This window comes from Botryllus schlosseri, chromosome 8 (genome assembly GCF_051294905.1).
Source record: "Botryllus schlosseri isolate E-star chromosome 8, Bs_hap1, whole genome shotgun sequence".
Taxonomy (NCBI): domain Eukaryota; kingdom Metazoa; phylum Chordata; class Ascidiacea; order Stolidobranchia; family Styelidae; genus Botryllus; species Botryllus schlosseri.
The window spans coordinates 12662181-12682136 of NC_137243.1; the positions used below are offsets into that span (position 1 = coordinate 12662181).

At 41.2% G+C, this 19956-nt stretch overlaps 3 protein-coding genes across 8 annotated transcripts in view; 1 reads left to right on the forward strand and 2 right to left on the reverse strand.

Moving 5' to 3' along the window:
• Positions 1-19956, forward strand: part of LOC145444712 (inactive hydroxysteroid dehydrogenase-like protein 1) — a 186542-nt gene that overhangs the window by 102257 nt on the left and 64329 nt on the right. The window lies entirely within an intron of this gene.
• LOC145444718 (uncharacterized) lies at positions 4360-11723 on the reverse strand. Of its 3 annotated transcripts, XM_080322724.1 has the most exons (6): positions 9853-11723; positions 9751-9789; positions 9658-9692; positions 9557-9593; positions 4730-9491; positions 4360-4638 (listed from the first exon to the last, which is right to left on the reverse strand). In XM_080322724.1, exon 5 carries the CDS (start codon positions 9489-9491, stop codon positions 5649-5651), a length of 3843 nt encoding a protein of 1280 aa, XP_080178850.1. In that variant the 5' UTR covers positions 9557-9593; positions 9658-9692; positions 9751-9789; positions 9853-11723; the 3' UTR covers positions 4360-4638; positions 4730-5648. The 3 variants fall into 3 exon arrangements, with proteins under 3 accessions (XP_080178850.1, XP_080178851.1, XP_080178852.1); XM_080322726.1 differs by lacking the exon at positions 4360-4638 and having other exon boundaries at positions 8667-9491; XM_080322725.1 differs by having other exon boundaries at positions 9557-9789.
• LOC145445576 (uncharacterized) lies at positions 14174-18158 on the reverse strand. 4 transcript variants are annotated; one of them, XM_080323764.1, is made up of 8 exons: positions 17593-18158; positions 17479-17537; positions 16400-16447; positions 16278-16340; positions 16019-16115; positions 15170-15269; positions 14808-14894; positions 14174-14724 (listed from the first exon to the last, which is right to left on the reverse strand). In XM_080323764.1, the coding sequence occupies exons 1-8, from the start codon at positions 17651-17653 to the stop codon at positions 14352-14354; spliced, it is 888 nt and encodes a 295-aa protein (XP_080179890.1). In that variant the 5' UTR covers positions 17654-18158; the 3' UTR covers positions 14174-14351. The 4 variants fall into 4 exon arrangements, with proteins under 4 accessions (XP_080179890.1, XP_080179889.1, XP_080179891.1 ...); XM_080323763.1 differs by having other exon boundaries at positions 16400-16468; positions 17593-18156; XM_080323765.1 differs by lacking the exon at positions 16278-16340 and having other exon boundaries at positions 16400-16468; positions 17593-18157.

Here is a 19956-nt window from a genome sequence, read left to right on the forward strand (position 1 = left end):
TACGGATTTGTCGCTACCCAATTATGCGTGACATCACCAGTTGTCAGCGGTATAACTCGTAATAAACGCGCTAACGTATCTCCAAGTAAGTGAGGGTGAATAATATCACAATACACAAACAAATATTGACCAATCGCCGGTTCGGTTAAAGTGAAATCGATCTCCATGAGGGCTAATTCACAATATCTCGTCGGGATGTTGTTGACGGTGAGTAGTCTGTGTTCAAAATCAACACCAAGCATAGAGGTGGTTAACGTCACTATTTTCATCGTGCGTGGAGTGTCAATGTGGTCTCTATATCATGTACTAACTGACCGTATTGGTCCCGGATGGTGATTTTTATATCGCGGATGTGGTTAATCGACACTGGGAAATAAAACGGCTTTTCATATACAACTTCTTGTCTCATACACGTCTCGTTATTTACTTGGATCACACGAAGCAATTGACTCATGTAATCACCCACCGGATGATGTCGTAGTACATTGATATACACAAAAAGATATCTGAGGTGGGGTTGAGTTGGTTTAGGTTTGATCGACGTGACATTACATACTGGTGTCGACACTTGATCAACTACACTGAAATAATTCGTGAATATATCCGTGGGGTGGAGTGTGATACGTTTCGAGTAACGAATTCGGAAAAGTTCATCGTTGATTCTTTCGGTGAAACAGTGTTTGAAACTTTCAGCTAATATTCTTCGCGTCAACTCGAGGTTGTTTGCATAATTCCCAAGTGGTGTTAGGTACGCATCTACTATTCGATCTTTCTCATTATGTAGCTCCCAGAGTGCTTGATCGTGATTGATTATAATTCGATCAAGAGATTCACTGACAAAACTCATATCCATCAATGCGAGTTCATTACAAATAATTTCATTCGGTAACACCACTGAGAATTCGCCCTGGGTGCCAGACAACGTGATGTAACTCATATTGAATCAACAGCTCTACGACGGAAGCGTAGGGTCACTGTCACTGGTGCTTTTCGAAATTTAATGGGGTTGCCAGCCGCATCACGTAGATAAATTCGTATTGTTCTAAAATTGTTTTTCGCTAAAGCAAAGAAGTATGGTTTTGGGAATATGTTGATTTGGTTTTCATTCGGTTTAGCGGTTACAGTAACCACCCGTAAAAGTTGTTGCAGCTTGTTACCGTGTGGTCTTGGTTGTATCAGATCACAATACACATAAACCTTATCAATCCGTTCCAACTTTATCGCGGGTGTAAAGATAAATTCTACCACTCCGCGGCGACGAGATACAACGCGTCTAAATGTTATTATATCCAACACAGAACCAAGTGGTATCAATCCGTAAGGCTCGGGTGAATCATGTGTGGTACGGGGTATGTGTTTGGCGCTAGAGTCGGCGGTATCGGTATTTATGGGTACACCCCGCTTGTATCTTTTTTTACTCGTGACTAATCTTCTGAATGTGATTCTAAAGTCTCCGAATCCTTGTAAAATGAAAATGTCCCCCATGTAATATTTCTCGTACGATTCTAACATTTCACCGATGCTGTAATACGATCCTTCGGGAATATAATACCGATCGGTGTATCCATTCACATCGACAAATCCAAAACCGATACTTTTCGCTGTCACTTCAATTCGCGGTTGAAAATCATGGGGGAAGGTCAGCTCACATAATCCTAGCTCATGGCGATTCATTTCTAATTCTTTGTAAAGTTCCGTTTGAAAATCTGTGCTAGTATTCGGAAATTTATCCAAACTCGCATTCGAAGGTAGAGTCAACAACATTTTATTGTTTCTTTCAACATATACGGTGAGGTGATGGATTCGGTAATAAATACCCAAGTGAAGAAGACAGTAGCGTTAAATATATTTCACGATCCACCCCGACAGAAATTTGATATAACGAAAACACGATTACACACACTAACATACAAATCTGTACAATAAACACAATCTGGTTTTTCAGACTGTTCGAGACTTGACCCACGCGAGATGAGACGGAATCGGAATCCATAGTTTGGTTGAACAACATTTTCAGCGTCTATTTATACAAATCCGAGACCCAGGAATTAAATTTAGATGGGTAACCCAACCATTTTACAAGATATTGCGTTTTCTTTCCTTTCTTGCGAGTAGACAGGATTTTCTCGATATTGTAAATATTATTATTTTTAGTTATTGGTTGTAATTCTTCACGCTGGAAGCGACCGTCTATAACTTCACCGTGGTAGTCTTTCAACTGATAAGTAGGAGGGTCACCTTTACGACATTGAGATACGAAAAAGATTTCTTCGCTCCAACTCGCCAAGGCACTTTTTACAAAATTACCACGTGATTTCGAAATCCTGACGGGGGTACCGATAGTTAGTTTGGGTTTTTTAGGGGTCATGTCACCGTATAACCTATGGAAAATTTGTTCTTGATTTGAATAATTAACATCCGCTGGAGGACACCCTATAGCCACGTGAAAAGTAGTGTTATACCCTCGGCATATCTCGGACAGGACATCGACATAATTCAAAGTCTTATTATGTGTGAAATAACGATATAACACTTGCTTCACAGTACGAATAACACGCTCGCATATCGATGCTTTCAGTTCGCTATTTGTATGAAAATGTTGCACATTGTTATCTTTCAAGAAAGTCTGAAACGCGCGGTTAGTAAACTCAGAACCCTGATCACTTTGAATAACATGAGGTATACGATCCTTAAATATTTCCTTGAATCCACGAATAATACCTTGCGAGGTTTTGTTCTTGAGCGGATACAGATATAAAAAGCGGCTGAAACAATCGATCGTCACCAATACATATTTAAAATTATCGTTTTCTTTTGAAAGGTTTTGCATATGCATGAGATCGGTTTGATACTGAACACCAAGACCCGACGTAATCACTCTAGGTCTCTTAAATTTCTTTCGGTAGGGAAAATGTTTTGTGTACGCGTCCTTGCTCGAAAGAAACTCCTTGACTTTGGCTCTATTCCGCCCTCTAGAGAATACGTATGCACCGCGGTAACTACCAGGTAGCCCTGGCGTGAAATACTTAGTATGGCTCCCATCCGTATCGTCTCGGGGTCTTGGGTGTACGACCGCTTTTCGTCGGGGCATGCTGAGTCTTTACTTTGCTTCGTTGGCTACTCGGCGATGGTATAGGAATCCTTGATGGTTCACCCTTGATCAGGCGTCGCAGTGCATCCAACTCACTAGCCGAAAATAGATTCCTTTGTTCTGATATATCGATTTTCATCGGTTGATTCAGTGTGTCGTGTTTTGTTTGATAACGATTTAGTGCGTCGTTATATAAGGCTAATTTTCGTTCTTGGGGTATGTTCATCTGTAATATGTCGCTCATACATTTGTCGATATCCAAATTCAATTTCTGAACGTCAGCTCCGTTGATCGGGCTCGGATTTATGAAGATTTTTTTAAAAGAAGTCATTTTTTGAAAAGATTACCGAGTAAACCAGTGACGACGGGTAGGATGCTTGATAATAGAGTCATAAACATACCCCCATTCTGGTTGACCATACGTTTTTTATGTCGAATAGGGATGTCTTTCCTGACAAGTCGACGTAAACTACATTTATGAGCTGATAGTCGCTTTCTTTTATACTTTGAAAGAGGGATGTTGCCGTTTAAAATGTTCTTTGTACAATCGCATATACACTCGATCAATTCTTTGCTGGCCCCCGATATAATTTGCTTGCGTATCTCGGGTTTACTTTTATGTAGGAACTCTAGTGTGGGTATATGCCGCCGTGTCCGAGCTGGTACCTTGGTCATTTTGCGTTTAAAGTCGGCTCTGTACTTGGCTATTTATACCATCGGGCTATAAACCACCATGGTTTCACCAGGAAATATATTGGTCATAACGCGTCGATTTTCAGGTGCTTCTTGTGTGAGATCGAGGAATAAATAACTATGAGGTTGTCTAGCAGCGTCACGATAAGCCTCTGTTAAAAATCTAGAGTTTGGATACATTTGTCGACCAAGAAAACTGATCTGTTGTTGGTCGCGCGGATTCTTGAAAATCACCATATACGAGCTTGAAAGACTCAAGTCACGCGCTCCTTTGCCCTTGTGATACAGGTTCTGCGTGATATAGCAAATTGACTTGGCTGAATGATGAGAAAATCTTGTAAAGTAGTCTGCAATTTTCGCTGTCTCGGTCATGAAATCATCCACTATAATCAAGGTGTCTTCAGAGCAAACCTTCAACTCTTCTAAAATATCTAGACCACCGTGGAATTCTACGTTATGCATCGTCTTGAAAACCTCCTGATAATTATTGTAACAATATACGACCCTGGACACACTAGGTTTAATCATTGATGTCGCATGTCTAATCAGCTTGGTAACGAAAGTAGTCTTCCCACTTCTTGAAGGACCACTCACAATACACGCGAATGGGTGGATCAATTCCATCATTTGTTGTTTATTGAAACTCGATAAAGTGCATGTGTTTATATATCAACAAGGTTGGGAATATCCACTGTTGTAGTCATCTTGTTCTAGTGGAATATATAAACCCAGTAGAGTTCGATTTAACAATTTTCCCCGGGCTATGAAATCTTCGTCTGTCCCTCGTAATTTCGTCAGTGGAAGTTGTAGTGTTACGAACGCTTTATTCAAGTCGTCAAGCAACTGATCCCAATCTGTAAAATAATAAATCACATAAGAGGATTCATAATACGTTCAAAGCGCTTTAAAATCTAACAGCGTTACTATAACAACTATAGATCTCACCTTTTGAACACTCTTTCAAATCTTTATGTTGTCTCGATACGTGTTGTTCGTATAATTCATGCGATATCTCTCGTTTCAAATACAGCTCCACGAAGTGGACATGATCGCGACGTTGTACAAGTGTCTTTTCGTGTAACCGAGTCAGATCTGCTTGCTCCAGAACAGCTATTATGTAATCACTAGCCATCTGTAAAAACAAGACACAGATATCAGCAAATATTGTTACTAAAATGTTTTAGTTACAACATTTCGAAAACACCCACAGATTGTAAACAAAGTTTCACCTAAAACTATCAGTGTTCACAATGACCAAGAGAATCATGCTTGCAAAAAATCATCGGTTGTAGCATCGCTACTTTCAGAGTCAGAACGAGGTCGTTTCAAACTGTTTGCGACTCTATGTTGATCAAGGAAAAATTGGAATTTTCGATGTCGCTTGCGGGTTCTCAAGTAGGCTTGTCTCTCTTCGCGATCGAAAAGCGGTATCCACGAACAATTTTTTCCCAAGACCACATAATTTGTCAGCTTTGCTCTGTTGAATAGGATGTGGTTATCACTCGGTGTCTTTCGATCAGGAAATTGTAGTTGAAGTAGCGCTTCTATGCAGACACTTCGGACACGGATCCATTTCTCGTCTAGTTCCTGCCGGCGCGCCTTGGATCGATCGGGTATCGTGCGGTCTTGTGAGTTGTCGTCGGTACCGTGAATCGAGAGTTGTGTTAATTCCTGCTCCAGTTCAAGCGTCTCTTTGTGCAAACTATTTAAATCCAATTCTGACATTACTGACTCAATATATGAAATAGCGTTATCCATCTGGAAAACAAATGACACATTAGCACATAAAAAATACAAGTAAATCAAAATAAAATCAAACACACAGAATATACAAATAAAATGCAATAACACACAAAATATACAATTACACATTTAATGGTAGGGTTGACACACCATCCTCGAGCACTCGGCGTTTGGCATAGAAATAGGAGAATGTTTTACGCTGTTGTTTGTACGTATAGACACCTCCATCTCTGCACCGAAACCCCTTGTTCACTCCTCCGACAGATTGCCTAGATGTCAAGACACGCAGAAAAGTTTCGAAATCGATTGGGTTGGATTTCTGGAGACCTTTGGAAGCCAATTTTTTCTTTGGACCGTCACAAAAGTAATTTTTGGATTGGAGACCACAGAAAGATGTACCACCTTCATACTCCACTTTCATCAAACCCGGTTGACGAAGGTAATAGGCATACGTGTCTTTGCAACACTGTCTCGATCGGTCAAAAGAAACCGGATCAGCCAAAAACTCAGTTCGGTGTTCGTCACAAAAATAGCGCGGAAACCAGTTCTCGTATTCCACATAAAATTCATCTCTTTTCTCGGGGATAAGGATATCGTCGAATGAGGCTGAATGCGAAAGATAGAGGGAGTCTGTGTCCATCATTAATAGCATGAAGCACTCGTCACGGAAATATTTACACAAGCAGTCATAAAAAAACGAGAGCATCTTGAGCTTAGCGTTGTTATAAACCCAGAATCCCACTTGAATACAGTTACCCCACTTTATCGTTTTAGGTTTCTTCGTTACTTCAAATAGATCAGCGTTCAATTCATCATATTTCACAAAAAAGCGATCCTTCACGTTGACGTCCAATTCACTTTTATCACAGTAGGAGGTTCGTTTGAATTTACGCGGGTTCATCAAGACCCGACCATAGCTGCTGTTTCCGGCTAATTTTTGTGTCAGGGCAATAATCTCAAGGTTAGGGTCGCGGTCCCCAGCTCGTCGACAATCTGAGACATTTTTCGCAAAGTTGTCAAAACATGTCTTTTTGGTGAATTCGACCGCCTCATGAATTTTTGATATAAGCAACCCGTGCTCTACATACCACTTGATCAAGTCAGAGGTCAACAAGATTTTCTTGCCCCAGTATGAAGCAACTAACATGCGCGTGGGTTTGGTGAGTAATTTACGATCAATGGCGAACTGTTTCATGTGACCTGACAAATGCTCGCGAGACACCATCGTATTTTTGAATATCGGACATAGTTCAACAAACTTCCTTTGCAAATGTTTTGGCGTAAAAATATCAACTGATAAACATCCGAAGAATGTACCAGTCATTACCATCTCCATCAATTTTTGTGCGGTGACAGACTTGGTTCGAGTCAATTGTGGTTGAATACCATTAAGATATCGCACAATATCGGGATTTTCCTGTTTCTCCGTGCGCCAGTCGCATTCCCATTTACATATGACTTGATAATTGAGGCTTTTGTAATAATCATGAACACGTTTAGTCCGTTCTCGACGTTCCAAATCATCACAGCCAAATCTGCACTGATGTGCATGGAAATGACATCCAAGAAAAGACAAGATTACCCCTTGACCAGCTGAATTACGATAGAACCCATCAGCTGGGTAATTACGGGCTCCTACGCGGATTTCAGGTCCATTCAAACCATGGTGGACATGTACATTATTGATATACGAATACCAGTTTAGCCATTGAGCTGCTGTCTCCCCCCATTTCGGTGCGGTCTTTACAGGTTTGAATTTAGTACACTCAGCATCAAGTGGTTGCCAATGCACCGGGAAACCAGTTGGACTAGGTTCACTCAAAGCAAAAAGGTATAACGAATTGCTGTCCAGCCCTGTTACATGTTGGGTAATCTGAGCGTTTTCCTTATAAAAAAATTCTTTGATTCGAGTTTCACCCTGTTTTTGATATCGATGAAAAATGACCGACGGTCCGCCCACTAAATTGTCTCTGAATAGCGAAACCAGATCCTGGTGTTTATCATTGAACAATGTGAAATCACGCGGAATGCTATTGAAAAGATGTCTCGATACAACCCCGGGTAGGGAGACAGCTTCCTTGAATATATCCACACTGAATTGACTTTTGAAAGATTGAAATTGTTTTTCTAACCCCTCAATGAAGTAATGAGTATCGATTGCGTTGTACCATTTGAGATAATCACGTAAAGTCGTCATTTTGTTATCGTTCCAAACCTTCAAACAGTTTTCATATTCAGCTGTGGATATATTACGACCTTTTAGCGAGCTGTAAAACTCATCGTGGCTAGGTAGACTCGTATAATCCAACTTTTCCAAACTAGTCAGAAACTCATACGGAAAATGACCTTTAGCGGCGCTACATTTGAAGGCTTTCAAATAAGCATCGTACGAGAACCCGGGTGCCAAGTAATTTACAATGTCCAAAAATTTAAGTCTGTTAGTTGTCAACGAGAGGAAGTTGTTACCGCGCTTCAATACACTCAGATTTTCATCAACGAGTAAACCCATCAAGTACTCTTTGAGACAGTTCAAGTCATACCGACCGCCATTGAACGACAAAACAGGGATTTGTTTTAAATATCGCATAAACTCCTCTTGTAAACGTTCAAGTGGTATTTTTCTCTCGGCGGGGTCGAGTGCCTTCATTTCGGTAATTTTACATTCGAGCATGTCCAAGTAGTGTTGATATTCCATCTGTAACAACCTAAATGACTCACTTTGAATATCATGAAAATGATCAACCATTTCCGCACACAAGTCGTTTGGGTCACCGTTCGAGACAATTACATACGGTTCCAAGAACCCTTCCACATTAGATGATATGCTAACAGAAATGGGAATATGTTTGCACTCCCATGAAGTTTTGGAGGAATCTGGAATATCACACTTCTCAAACATGCTCTCTATGTCGAACGCGATACGGTATTTGAAATAACGAAGTTCGTGAGGAACGAACACCCCTTCTAGATCAAGCTTTTCAAAGATGTTCAGAGGAGGTGTATACACGCCACCCGGAAACACTTCAACGACACCCGTTTTACATTTGTGTCTGGTCAATTCATACTGTTCGTTAAACAATCGTAGACAAACATCACATTTATAGGTCTCTACATACCGCCTCAAGTCAGTAATGAGACAGAAATGGCGATCTTCTAAATGTAGGTACACAGGTTTCCCTTCAAACGTACTACGTCGGAGAGCGCTAGCTTTACCCTCAGTCTTGCTGTACACGGTTATAGCAACATTAAACAAATCCTCGATATCGTCCAACATGTCAAGAGTTACACCAGATTCTACATTGACCCCATAAACCGAAGTGAATTGTTGAGCTAATGCTTTTGCATCTTTGCCTAGTGAGTGGGCGATGCAACGAAAAGCACACAGATTGTCCTTGTACAGATGTCGATTGGGTCGACTTAACATTGTCAAGATGCATTTCGATTTTGTAAGCCATGTCGGTAGCTTAATACCAGCACAACCAATCAGTAAATGATCCGTGGGGTATACATAAAACTGGACATTAGTCAGACAGACTGGCAGTGACTTTGTATCTGCTCGAGAGTTTTGTAACAAATCAAGTGCGGTTTCCAAGCGAATAGATTCAACAAATTCATCGAATTCGGGTAATGTTGAAATTAGCGCTGGTGTTTCTAATACACTATCGACATTCGCCGACGCATGAAAATAACGAAATCTCAGAGTCTCAGTGTGATATAAAATGAAGGCATGTGCGTAGTTCACTTTAAAGGTGTGTGACTCGGAGAAAAATATCGCTTGGATATCGCGGTAAACATCTGTTAGCTCACGATCGATAACTCGAATATTATACACATGACTGGTCTTTTTCACTACATACGATTTTATCGCTTGCCAGTTCTGATTTACAACTTCTTGGCATTCGTCGCCAATCTCTGGTGGTGCATTTGGTTCTTCGCGAACACGATTTCTCCGTCGTCGACTCATCTGTAAAATTAATAACACGTGGTCAATTTCAGCACTTGGAGGGCCATGAAACTAGTCATACTTACATTCTAGTTTCTTTGTTGGTGTCTTCGATTCTTTACGCTTAATAAAACAAGTAACACATCAATCTATGTCCACTAACGTTGTGTTATAGCAGATAACTTACCAGTAGACTCGTGCGTTCAACTTGAGTTGCTCTGTCTGTTCAACAACAAAATCATTACATCATGTTCACTAGTTCTGAACAGTAATAACTCACCTATGTAATTCTTTACTTCAATTCCGACGCTTGTTTTGTCTGTAGGATAAACGAATAACATATTACGTTCATAAATCAAAGTAATCGTACCGAATAACTTACTAATTAACTCCTTATCCACCAATTCGCGATCGAATATACCCAGACAGTAAGCCACGTTGTTCGCCGCTCGACGCCGGGAGAGAAAGACCTAAACCACTGATTCGAGATTACACGAGCGCCAGCACCACTAGTGGTTGAATTTCAGAAGCTATGATTTATGGCTCTAATGTAAAATCTGAAACGGTAAACAGAAATTGAGAATACACACGCACAACAACGAAAATCATTCAGCACAAATTATACTTCAATTTAGTTCTAATTTCTAGAAGTCGATGCAAGTACTCATCGGTTGCGGTATTTAATTCAGGCTGAATCTCATCAAGACTCCAACGCTGACCCTTGACAGTAAGCAATCGTTTGATGTCAGTCATGAGCTTTGCGACAGTTAAATTTTTTTTCTCCGTCAACGAATCAACATAGCATAGTATTGAACCTAAATGTGGCTTAACAACATCAATAGTCTGGAGGTAGGTGACCATCTTGTCAACTGTGTATTGACATAACTTTTCTTCCTGCTTCTTTTTTCCCTTCACGTCGTCGCGAAAATCATCGTCACTCGCGCTTTTAGATTTCGCAGGTTTCTTACCAACCTTCTGTTTGGGTTCGGTACGATTCAAAATTTTCGATTTCCCATTACGAAGCTGTTTAGCCGGTGGTATGCCCACCCCCGTCGTTGTTGTTCTTTTTCGAATCGACTTGCCGGTTGATACAGATTTAGGAGTATCAGTCACCGATAGCGACCCCGCGGGGCGTGGTATCGTCATCCCAGAAGTCGACGGTTTCTTGGGATTCGGTAATTCGTTGCTAACGGCTGTCTCGTCGGTCGGTACGCACGGCATCGTCACCAAGTTCGTGAGATCGTTAATCACGCTTTCTCTAGCTAGTTGGCCCGACTTCAGCCACGCCTGGCGCGCTATATCTGTATAGTTTGACTGCATTTCGATCGTTGGCGTAAGGTCGCGTTCTGCGGATTCAGCTCTTAAATCAGGTGTCATCAGATCACCAGGATTAATCGTATCAAAGATACCCGCGTTCTCTTCAAATTGCAATTCGAATGCATTTGGTTCATAACCAAATTTATCAATATTGTCTATCTGAACCTCGGCCATTGTACAATAATTAATCTAACTGCTCCAACCAACGTTTATGTCTGCGACAGCGAAGTATAACAATCGGATCGTGGTGTTGGCTATTTATAGATTTATTTCGATAGTAGCATGCGGCTGGTCGGGAAATAATTCAGCGTGCAGGTCATTCGAAATATAGGTCGCGCACGCACTGCGTAAATCCTCTTGCAAACAGGCTGCGTTTCCTAATTTCAGAATCGGATGTGTTTAGTGTGTCACACAGATCAAAACGCCGCCACGGACATCTGTTTTTTAGAAATCTGAGTGGTGTATTTCACCATTTTAACACATTGCGGTGTCATTCTCATGGTTTACTTTTTCAGTTGATAGTTACATATACTCGTTATGGCAACTAGCGCGATTATTGAGAATTACCTTCTCTATTATCATAACTTGACAACCCCCACATTGAGCGAAACGGAAAAATTCATCCACGGAGTACTAGATTTCTATGTACATGGAGAAAACGTGAACCGTGTTCGAAAGTGTGATTTTACCGCATTGGTTAACTCGATTCGATCATACGGTATCGACTGGAATGGGGTTTTTAGTGTCATAAGCATTGCGGCGATGAAAAGTGACATAAGCACCCTAGCGGTGTACAGAGATTTAGCAACAGACGTCTTGAATACTCACTACAGTACATTGATAAGTGACTGGGTAAGAAGAAAATTCATTCGTGTCGTTTGTCACTTGTGAACGGTATCCTTTCTTACAGAACTCCTGTAAATTTTGTTTCAATCCAAGTCTATTCACGCGGGTCATCAGGATTATACAAAGACTGTTAACTCACTCAATACCACGCACCTAATTCTATAAATGTCGGCGGGTTTGCTGATGACTCTCACTTCACCAAACGATATGGCATCGAACAGCATCATTAACACTATGCGAGTCGGAGCAACTTCAAATTTTCACGTCGGCGTCAAATTCGTCTCATCGCCCAAAAGAGGTGGCGTTAGCCAATATCTCAAAGGTATATTCATCGACGGCAATAACGAAGAGATATCTTTCACGTGTTTCAATCGTGATTTGTTCGGGGTCATTGAGAAAGCATTCGCCAAACGAAAAAAACTCATGGTCAAATCCGGTTGGGTCCAAATTGACAAGTTTACTGGAAAACCCGCTGTATTACTGGGACGGGCTTCGTCAGTAACTCTGCATGGAAAATCGAGACATACGACCGAAGAATACCCATTATTGACCTGTGAATCGGTATACGGAAATAAAGATGAATACGTCTCGATCGCTGCTACTTGTGTTTCTCGAGAGGAGAAGACGGTCAATTCTGGTGCCGGAAAGGAGTTGAAATTATACAGTTTTACATTGAAGGATGATACTGGCGAGGTGGTTTTGGATCAATGGAACAAAGCCTCGCTCGTACCCGGGAAGAAATATCAACTCACTCGTGTTAAAAACTGTGTCGGTAGCTTGAAAATCGATTCGTTAACTAGACTTGTTGAATTGAAAGAATAGTTTGCATATTTGTATACCACAATACAATATTTCGCGTAAAATGTATGACCTATGTGATTCGACAACTGGGTTAGTGCGGTGTTGTTCTACTGATCGAGGTGTGAAAATTGTGCTATCGCGATGAAGTTGTGACTGTGAACAGCAGACTATTCTATAGGTGCGAAACAGTGAATAAGCCGAAAGTATTATTCAGGTGGCAATCAATAGCGAGGAAAGAGAACACGATCGGTCATTTGACACGACTAAACTACATCATATATTATAATTTACGATCAAACTATTTCACACTGACCGGTCTAGTGTAATAATCGATAGTAGCGTCTGGACGAGAAATAATTCAGCGCGCAGGTCATTCGAAATATAGGTCGCACTGCTTAATCCTCACAACAAACCACGTTTCCGTCCGCGCGGTTATTGTTGGCGACTCGTACATATTCAACACCGCGCGAGAGATGTCTGAAAGTGCGAATCACGACCGCACCCATAAGAACACATGGTGAATCACCACAGATCCCGTAAGAATACACGACAGGCACATTTATCGTCGTTAGCATGTCGCCGCACGTATACCAAAAACATTAGCATGTCACCACGAGTTTCGCGTTATCATGCGACCGCACCCATAAGACGAAAACGTTAGCATGCCACCACGAGTTTCGCGTTATCATGCGACCGCACCCATAAGACGAAAACGTTAGCATGACACCCCCGCCATAAGACGAAAACGTTAGCATGCCACCCCCGCCATAAGACGAAAACGTTAGCATGCCACCCCCGCCATAAGACGAAAACGTTAGCATGCCACCCCCGGTTTCGCGTTAGCATGCGACCCCGCCCATAAGAACCCTATGGCGCATCACGACCGATCTACTATACTACTTTTGTCAACCCTAAGAACATTACGAACGCATTTTTCGAACGGGGCGTTGTTCGTCTTCGCCTACCCAGAGGCTTAACGAGAATATAGTTAATATTCCCGAGACTCGACACGGATATTGGCGCTTTAGCGCGCAGTGCGGCAACGCAACTGAGCCCGAAAACACTACTGTCAGTCCTGGTGAGTGAAAGTTATGTCGGTCCTTAGTAAGGGCGCAAACCCTGCCCAGTGCCCTGAATGTCTAGGGATACGAACTTGTAGGAAATCTTCCACAAATACTCCATAATTTATGTTGATTTGCGACATAATTTTGGGGCCCTTTTCGAGACTTGATTAGTTACACTGGTATCCATAACTTCTCCGCTTGGCGCTCAGAACTACCGGGATAGCATGGAGGGGTGGTGCAAGAATTAGAAAGTCTTACCAGGCTATTTCTGCACCTTCCTTGTCCAGCGGCATATCCACATCATGCACTCATGGTATGCGTAATGCATATGCACAGATCTTGTGTATATCATATCCAGTGTTCCCTCTAATTTTTCACGAGGCTGCGCGCACTCCCCAACTCACTGCGCGGTCCCTTGGACAACAGTGCGTAACGACTAAGAAAGGGTCATCACTTCGGCTTTTTTGTGCGCAGCTTAGATTTTCTGTGCGCAGTGCCGGCTCTGCGCAATTGCGCACGCGCACAGCTTAGAGGGAACATTTATCATATCATGAGTCGGTGTATAACTGCATATGCCTCAAAACCACCAAGGACAAAAATAAACAGCGTCCTATTCCACTGTTAAAACTTTGTGCTGACAATTTCTCAGTCTTTCGCGGATGATAAAAATGAAAATTCAATCTTCTTCTGTTTTAATGCTTCCGTTATAGTTCAACATCACAAAAAACAATAGAGAACAGTATTTACAATTGTACAATACATTGAAATAACCACAAATATTTTCGACTGACACTCGTCAGGAGCAACTCGTCGCCAACTAGTGAGAATTGAAAAGAACTTTGCATATCAACAATCATATAATCGAATACGACGTCACAGGCATAAAAAATTCTATGTTTTCATAAAGCAAATATATAATGATATAATATAAGGGCGGGGAAACATCTATTGACCTTCTTCGGTGCTCAGTAACAGTAAATGTCGATTTTCCCGTCATCAAAAGCGCAGAATGCTGGAAAATAACAATTACGGAATTGAGGTCAAAGGTCACAGTCCATGATAAAAGTAGCAAAATTCCGAAACTCCTTAGAATCTTTTTCGAATCTTCATCTCCGAGAAGCGCAGGAGGCTGCCCCGATCCCACCGAAATCCCTCTTGGCCTGTTTCGTTTGTTTCGTTGAAGTTTCCATTCAGATTGTTCTCGCCGCAGCTGCGATACCACCAGCCTGCTCCGTGAACGTGAGCGCAATTATATGACGCACGATCGTGATCTGCGTCTTTCGTTGTGAATTGTTGAAGGACAGTATACCGGAAAGTATCTCTGGCTGCATTCCCGGAGAATCCAGTCGAAAAGCGCAGTCTGTAGTTATCGGATCCGGGGCCGACGCGGAAGTGGCTGGGAAATAGGAATTGTTACGATTCATTGGGTTCAAAGGTCAAAGTCCATGATCAAAGTGTCGCGACAAATTTCTGACAATACGAGAAAAAGAATTCAATTAAATTTGCGAATTTCAATTTAATATTGGGATTTATGAAATGCACCTGAATATACACAATTCATCTGTTTGCTAGTTTGTTTGTGTTATTGATGGAGTTTGTCGCCATTTTCACCAGACCGATCTTCTTCATTTTTATTCCGTAGCTTCCGATACATATCCATATACTTTTCACCTGTATTTAGCAACCCAATTAATTCCATCTTTTTTCGAGATCATTTCGATCTTCATCTCCATGTTTCCTCCCTTAGTCATTTGGTGCATTGTTTCCAGGCCTGAAATAGAGGAGATTATCACATACTGGCACTACCGACATAATACTAACATAATACAGAATAATACATCTGATAATGGTAGATCGGTTCAAGAATGAAAGAACTCTGGTTTATGGCGTAACAGAAAAAATGTCAAATATTATCCCAAATCACCAAAACCTGCGAAATTCTGTTTCAACCCAATAGTCATTCCAATTCAAAATTTCAACCCAATAGTCATCTTAATGATGACCCAGTCCAGACATTTGGTATTTGGGCGTAAACTATTTAGTCCGTATGCTTGATTTCTTACTAGAGATATGTTTCAATGTTATTTTAAATCTTCCGTTTTCCGCTATTCTTAGAAACTAGCTCATGATAATGATAAAAAAGCTAGATTTTTTGACGTGTATTTAATTTTTGTATTTCAAATTACGAATTTGCTATAAATAATTCGGTTGTTTTATCGCTTGAAATGTGTATCATCAAATAACGAACTTCATCCAAGAAGATGTGTGTTTGACTTACAACCGTAGCGTGGACAGCTGGCAGCGCAACGTGGTCGGCAGAGAATAAACTAGAGAATATAGTCTTCAAAATTTTGGGGCTACCACATTTGTGATATTGAATCACTATGACGCATAAGGATAACTCGATTTAGATTCGTTCGAATTAACAGTCGTAATAAAACAGCCATGTTGGAAGGCCGGGTGCAATTCATTAGATATAAGAACAACAAAAGTTGACCAAAAATTCAAAAACCGTCTTACCGAGCCAGAAATCTCCATCACGATTCCCAAATCCTTTCACGTAATCATCCCAACCTCGGAAAAAATCCACGTTTCCGTATTTTCGTCGCTGGAAAACCTGCAACCAAGTTAAGTAAACAATCAAATTATCGGAAATCTCACGAATTCTTTCTGAGTTCGAGGTTATCGTTATTGAGCCTCGAACTTTTGTTCGTCTTGAAACGAGCTTGCTCACGACATTGCGAAAACTCTATCTTAAAAAATGTTATATTCTTCTCACGGTCCATTTCTTATCTGAAATCCGTTTCTTCTTCTTCTTATATGCTGCTCTGGATTGTTCCTCCTGTTTGGTGTTATCGACTGTATGAAACACAGTTTCTATAATGCCCAGATTCTACTCACAGCCCGTTTCTTCTCATCTTCTACTTTGAGTTGAAGTTCCTTCATTATCTGCGACATCATTTCCGGACCCTTCATGAAACGTACACAGAATATAGCTTTCAATAGTGACGTACAACCAGGACCGTAACTGCCGCAACCCAAACCCCCAATTGGAGGGGGGCGAGCTCGAAGGGGGCCTAAAATTATTTCGTGAATTAACATAAATCAATGAGGTTTCTTTGGAAATTTATGCAACTTTTTCAAAACATTTTTCGCGCTGTGCGCGATTTAATGTTGTAAAATATCTTGATTAACAACAAACAACAACAAAAAAATACATATGATTAATAGAAATGGGTAATTCGGCGTCGGCCATTACCGCACCACGACATTTGAAGTTATAGGTCAGGTATCATGCGACTCAGAGAAGTGTGCCAGAACGATCAGCAGCGAGGAGACCTTGGCCGAAAAAGGAATGCCCTTGTGCTGACAGAAAACTTCCACAGGCGCCTAAATGGCTGGCGCCGAATGTGCCTGTCCTGGCGATACGAGCCGCACATGACAACTGCCCTGAGGGAACATTTTTGCCAGCAAAGAATTACCAATTTGAAATCGTATACGTCTTTTAGTTTATTTCGTTTGGGTGATTTCAATATCTTTTGACATAGCAGATAGGAGGTCACGAATTAGCATCATGTAACGAATAAGTCATTATACCAACGAGTACGCCCGAATATGTTGAATTATTATTTCGGGGTCATACCTTTTGCAACACACCTCACTTAGGTATACCGGTAATTCTGATTACGTGAGCAGAGAGAGGATGAAAATTGATAGCAATATATATGCAATTCCCGATCACATTGACCAATTCAATCGTGAATAATGGAAAAATTTTCGCGCTTGGCGCGTTTAGGTGAAACAAAGCTCACTCACTAAACGGACATCCAATATAGAGAACAAGTTGCGGCAAAAACCGTATAGCCTGAGGGAGGTCTGGGGGGTTTTCACCATGTAAGGGGCCCAAAACCAACGTTATTTTGGGGGGGGGGCTGACGAAGTGCTGTTACGGTCCTGCGTACAACTACTTGCATACTGACCCCACAATCTCCCTCTGTGATCCATTTACCGTTGATGTAACTTTTCGAGCAAAATTTCGCTAAAAATGAGCAATTTCCAACTATGATTCCAATTGAAACTTCAATTCTTCGTACCTGACAAAAATGGGTAGATCACGGATCCCAACAGCAAAAGACTCCAAATTTTCTGCCACATTTTATAAATCACTTTGGTCAAGCGAATCTCAGTTCACAACGGGTTTGTTTGGATCAATCACTTCACTTCCTTGCATCGTCTCATGTAATGAATGAATCGTTCCTATCTGCTGCTCTGTTCTATTTCTACAGCATGAATTGGACATCCTCCTGACTACTTATTTAGAAACCCGGACGTGCGAGGCGATTGTGACTGGAAGTGGCTTTTCTTATGAAACCTATTCACAGCAAGAAATATTCATTCGCTTATTTGCCTCATTATGTGGAGTTCTATACTGATGAAAAGAAAAAGCAATCTTCCGCTTTTGAGCGAGCAAGTGACTCACATGATAGAGTTTTCATACGCTCGGATATGATAAGCATTAGTGATTACCATATGCTTACATGCCCTTGATTGTTATGGTATTTCCTGCTGGGGTGATGGCAGTAAGAAAAAGCACATTGTCTACTGCAAAAACTTCAATATCAGGTTCTATGTATCACACTGCCACGGTCTAAAAAAAAGGCCTGGACATGCGATCAAAAATTCTCAACTCATACGATTTGGCGAATGTCTTCGTGATGTTAAACTTGGGTAATCTAACTCCGGAAGGTTACTTGTACAATTCGCTGTGTCTATCTCACTTACGACGGACAGGCAGTGAACGGCTTGTTGGCTAACGCACCACAGAGCCTGTCTTCCACGTACGTCAATTAATGACATGGACAACGTTCCTTTAGTTACTGTCTTCCTGATTTGCAGTTTATTGAATAGTTCCAAAATCACGTCGAATCAAAGACGAATCAATCAATCGAATGAACTGAATATATACTTTGTATCCCATGCACATACATATATCGCATGAATACGAGGTCGTACACGATGTATCTTACGTCCTATCGATAATTCACACGACACACATAGCATATCACGCCACCTTGTCCTACCGGGGTCTTACTTCCTAAATATCGTTTCAAGCTAATGTATGAGATTTAATTTACGTGACAATTATATTCGGCAAGATAATTACCAAGATATATTCCGTTATGGCGTTCTAAAGATACAAGCTATATCAGCAATCTAGAACATGCCAGCTTTATGTATTCAAGGCTGTTGGTACCCCGAATTAGCCGCGAACTCACGTGATTTTGCGTGTCATTATTGACTGCGGTGCGTTTCCAGAGGTGTTCAGTAGCGAATTACTTCGACTTCTTGGAAGTACCCAACTAGTTTTGCTCTACTTGCAGTACTTACTCGACTAAATCAAATTTTCGAATACTTTTACTTCGCAATATTTTGTGACTTACTTGGTTTTCGCTATTCACAGTTTGTCAAGTAGAAGTATTATATTCTTTCAACCAGGACCGTAAAAGCACTTCGTCAGCCCCCCCCCCCCCCAAAAAAAAACGTTGGTCTTGGGGCCCCCAGGGTGATAAACCAAACTTCTGCGGGCTTCGACCGCCAAACCCCATCAAGTTAGTCGTGCTTGCCGCAACTTATCACCCACATTTATTGTACTGTTTACTGAGGCGCATTACTTCATCTAAACCCGCGTGGCGCGAAAACTGTCAACAATTCATGATTGAATCGGTCAATATGATCGGGAATTGAATATAGGTTGCTATCAATTTTTTTCCTCCGTGCTCACGTAATCAGATTTCCCGGTAGAGCTGAATGAGGTGTCTTGAAAACTATAGGACACGTTAATAATAATTAAACTATCCGGCTGGTATAAAAACTTCATTACATGATGTTGCTTCGTGACCTCCTGTCTGCTATGTCAAAAGATATTGAAATCGCCCAAACGTACTAAACTATAAGGCGCATACGATCTCTCACTGGCAAGTAAATTTTACTTGCGGGTAGGCATTTGTCTTCTGGGGTTCAGATTGCCAGGACAGGAACATTCGGCGCCAGCCACTTAGGCGCCTATGGACAGTTAAACATATAGGCCTATGTATATGTATAAGTTTTCGGTCGGGCATTTCGGCCCAGGTTTTCTCGCCGTTGATCGTTCTGGCACATTTATTGGAGTCGCATATATCATGGCCTAAAAGTGTATTTGTCTTGGTGCTTTGTGGCACGGTAATGGCTGACGCCGAAATGCCCGTTTGTATAAATCTTGCGTATTTTTTTGAGGGGGGTCATTTACGTTTCACTTTATTGGATGTTTAGCAGTTGAAACCTTTCAAATTGCATGTGCCTCGAGGTGGGGCTATCGTACCATCAATGCAGTCAAAAAATATTATGGTAAGAATATAACTTATCACTAATATATGTTAAAATATATTTAAAAAAAGTTTAATCAAATACCCACAGTAATA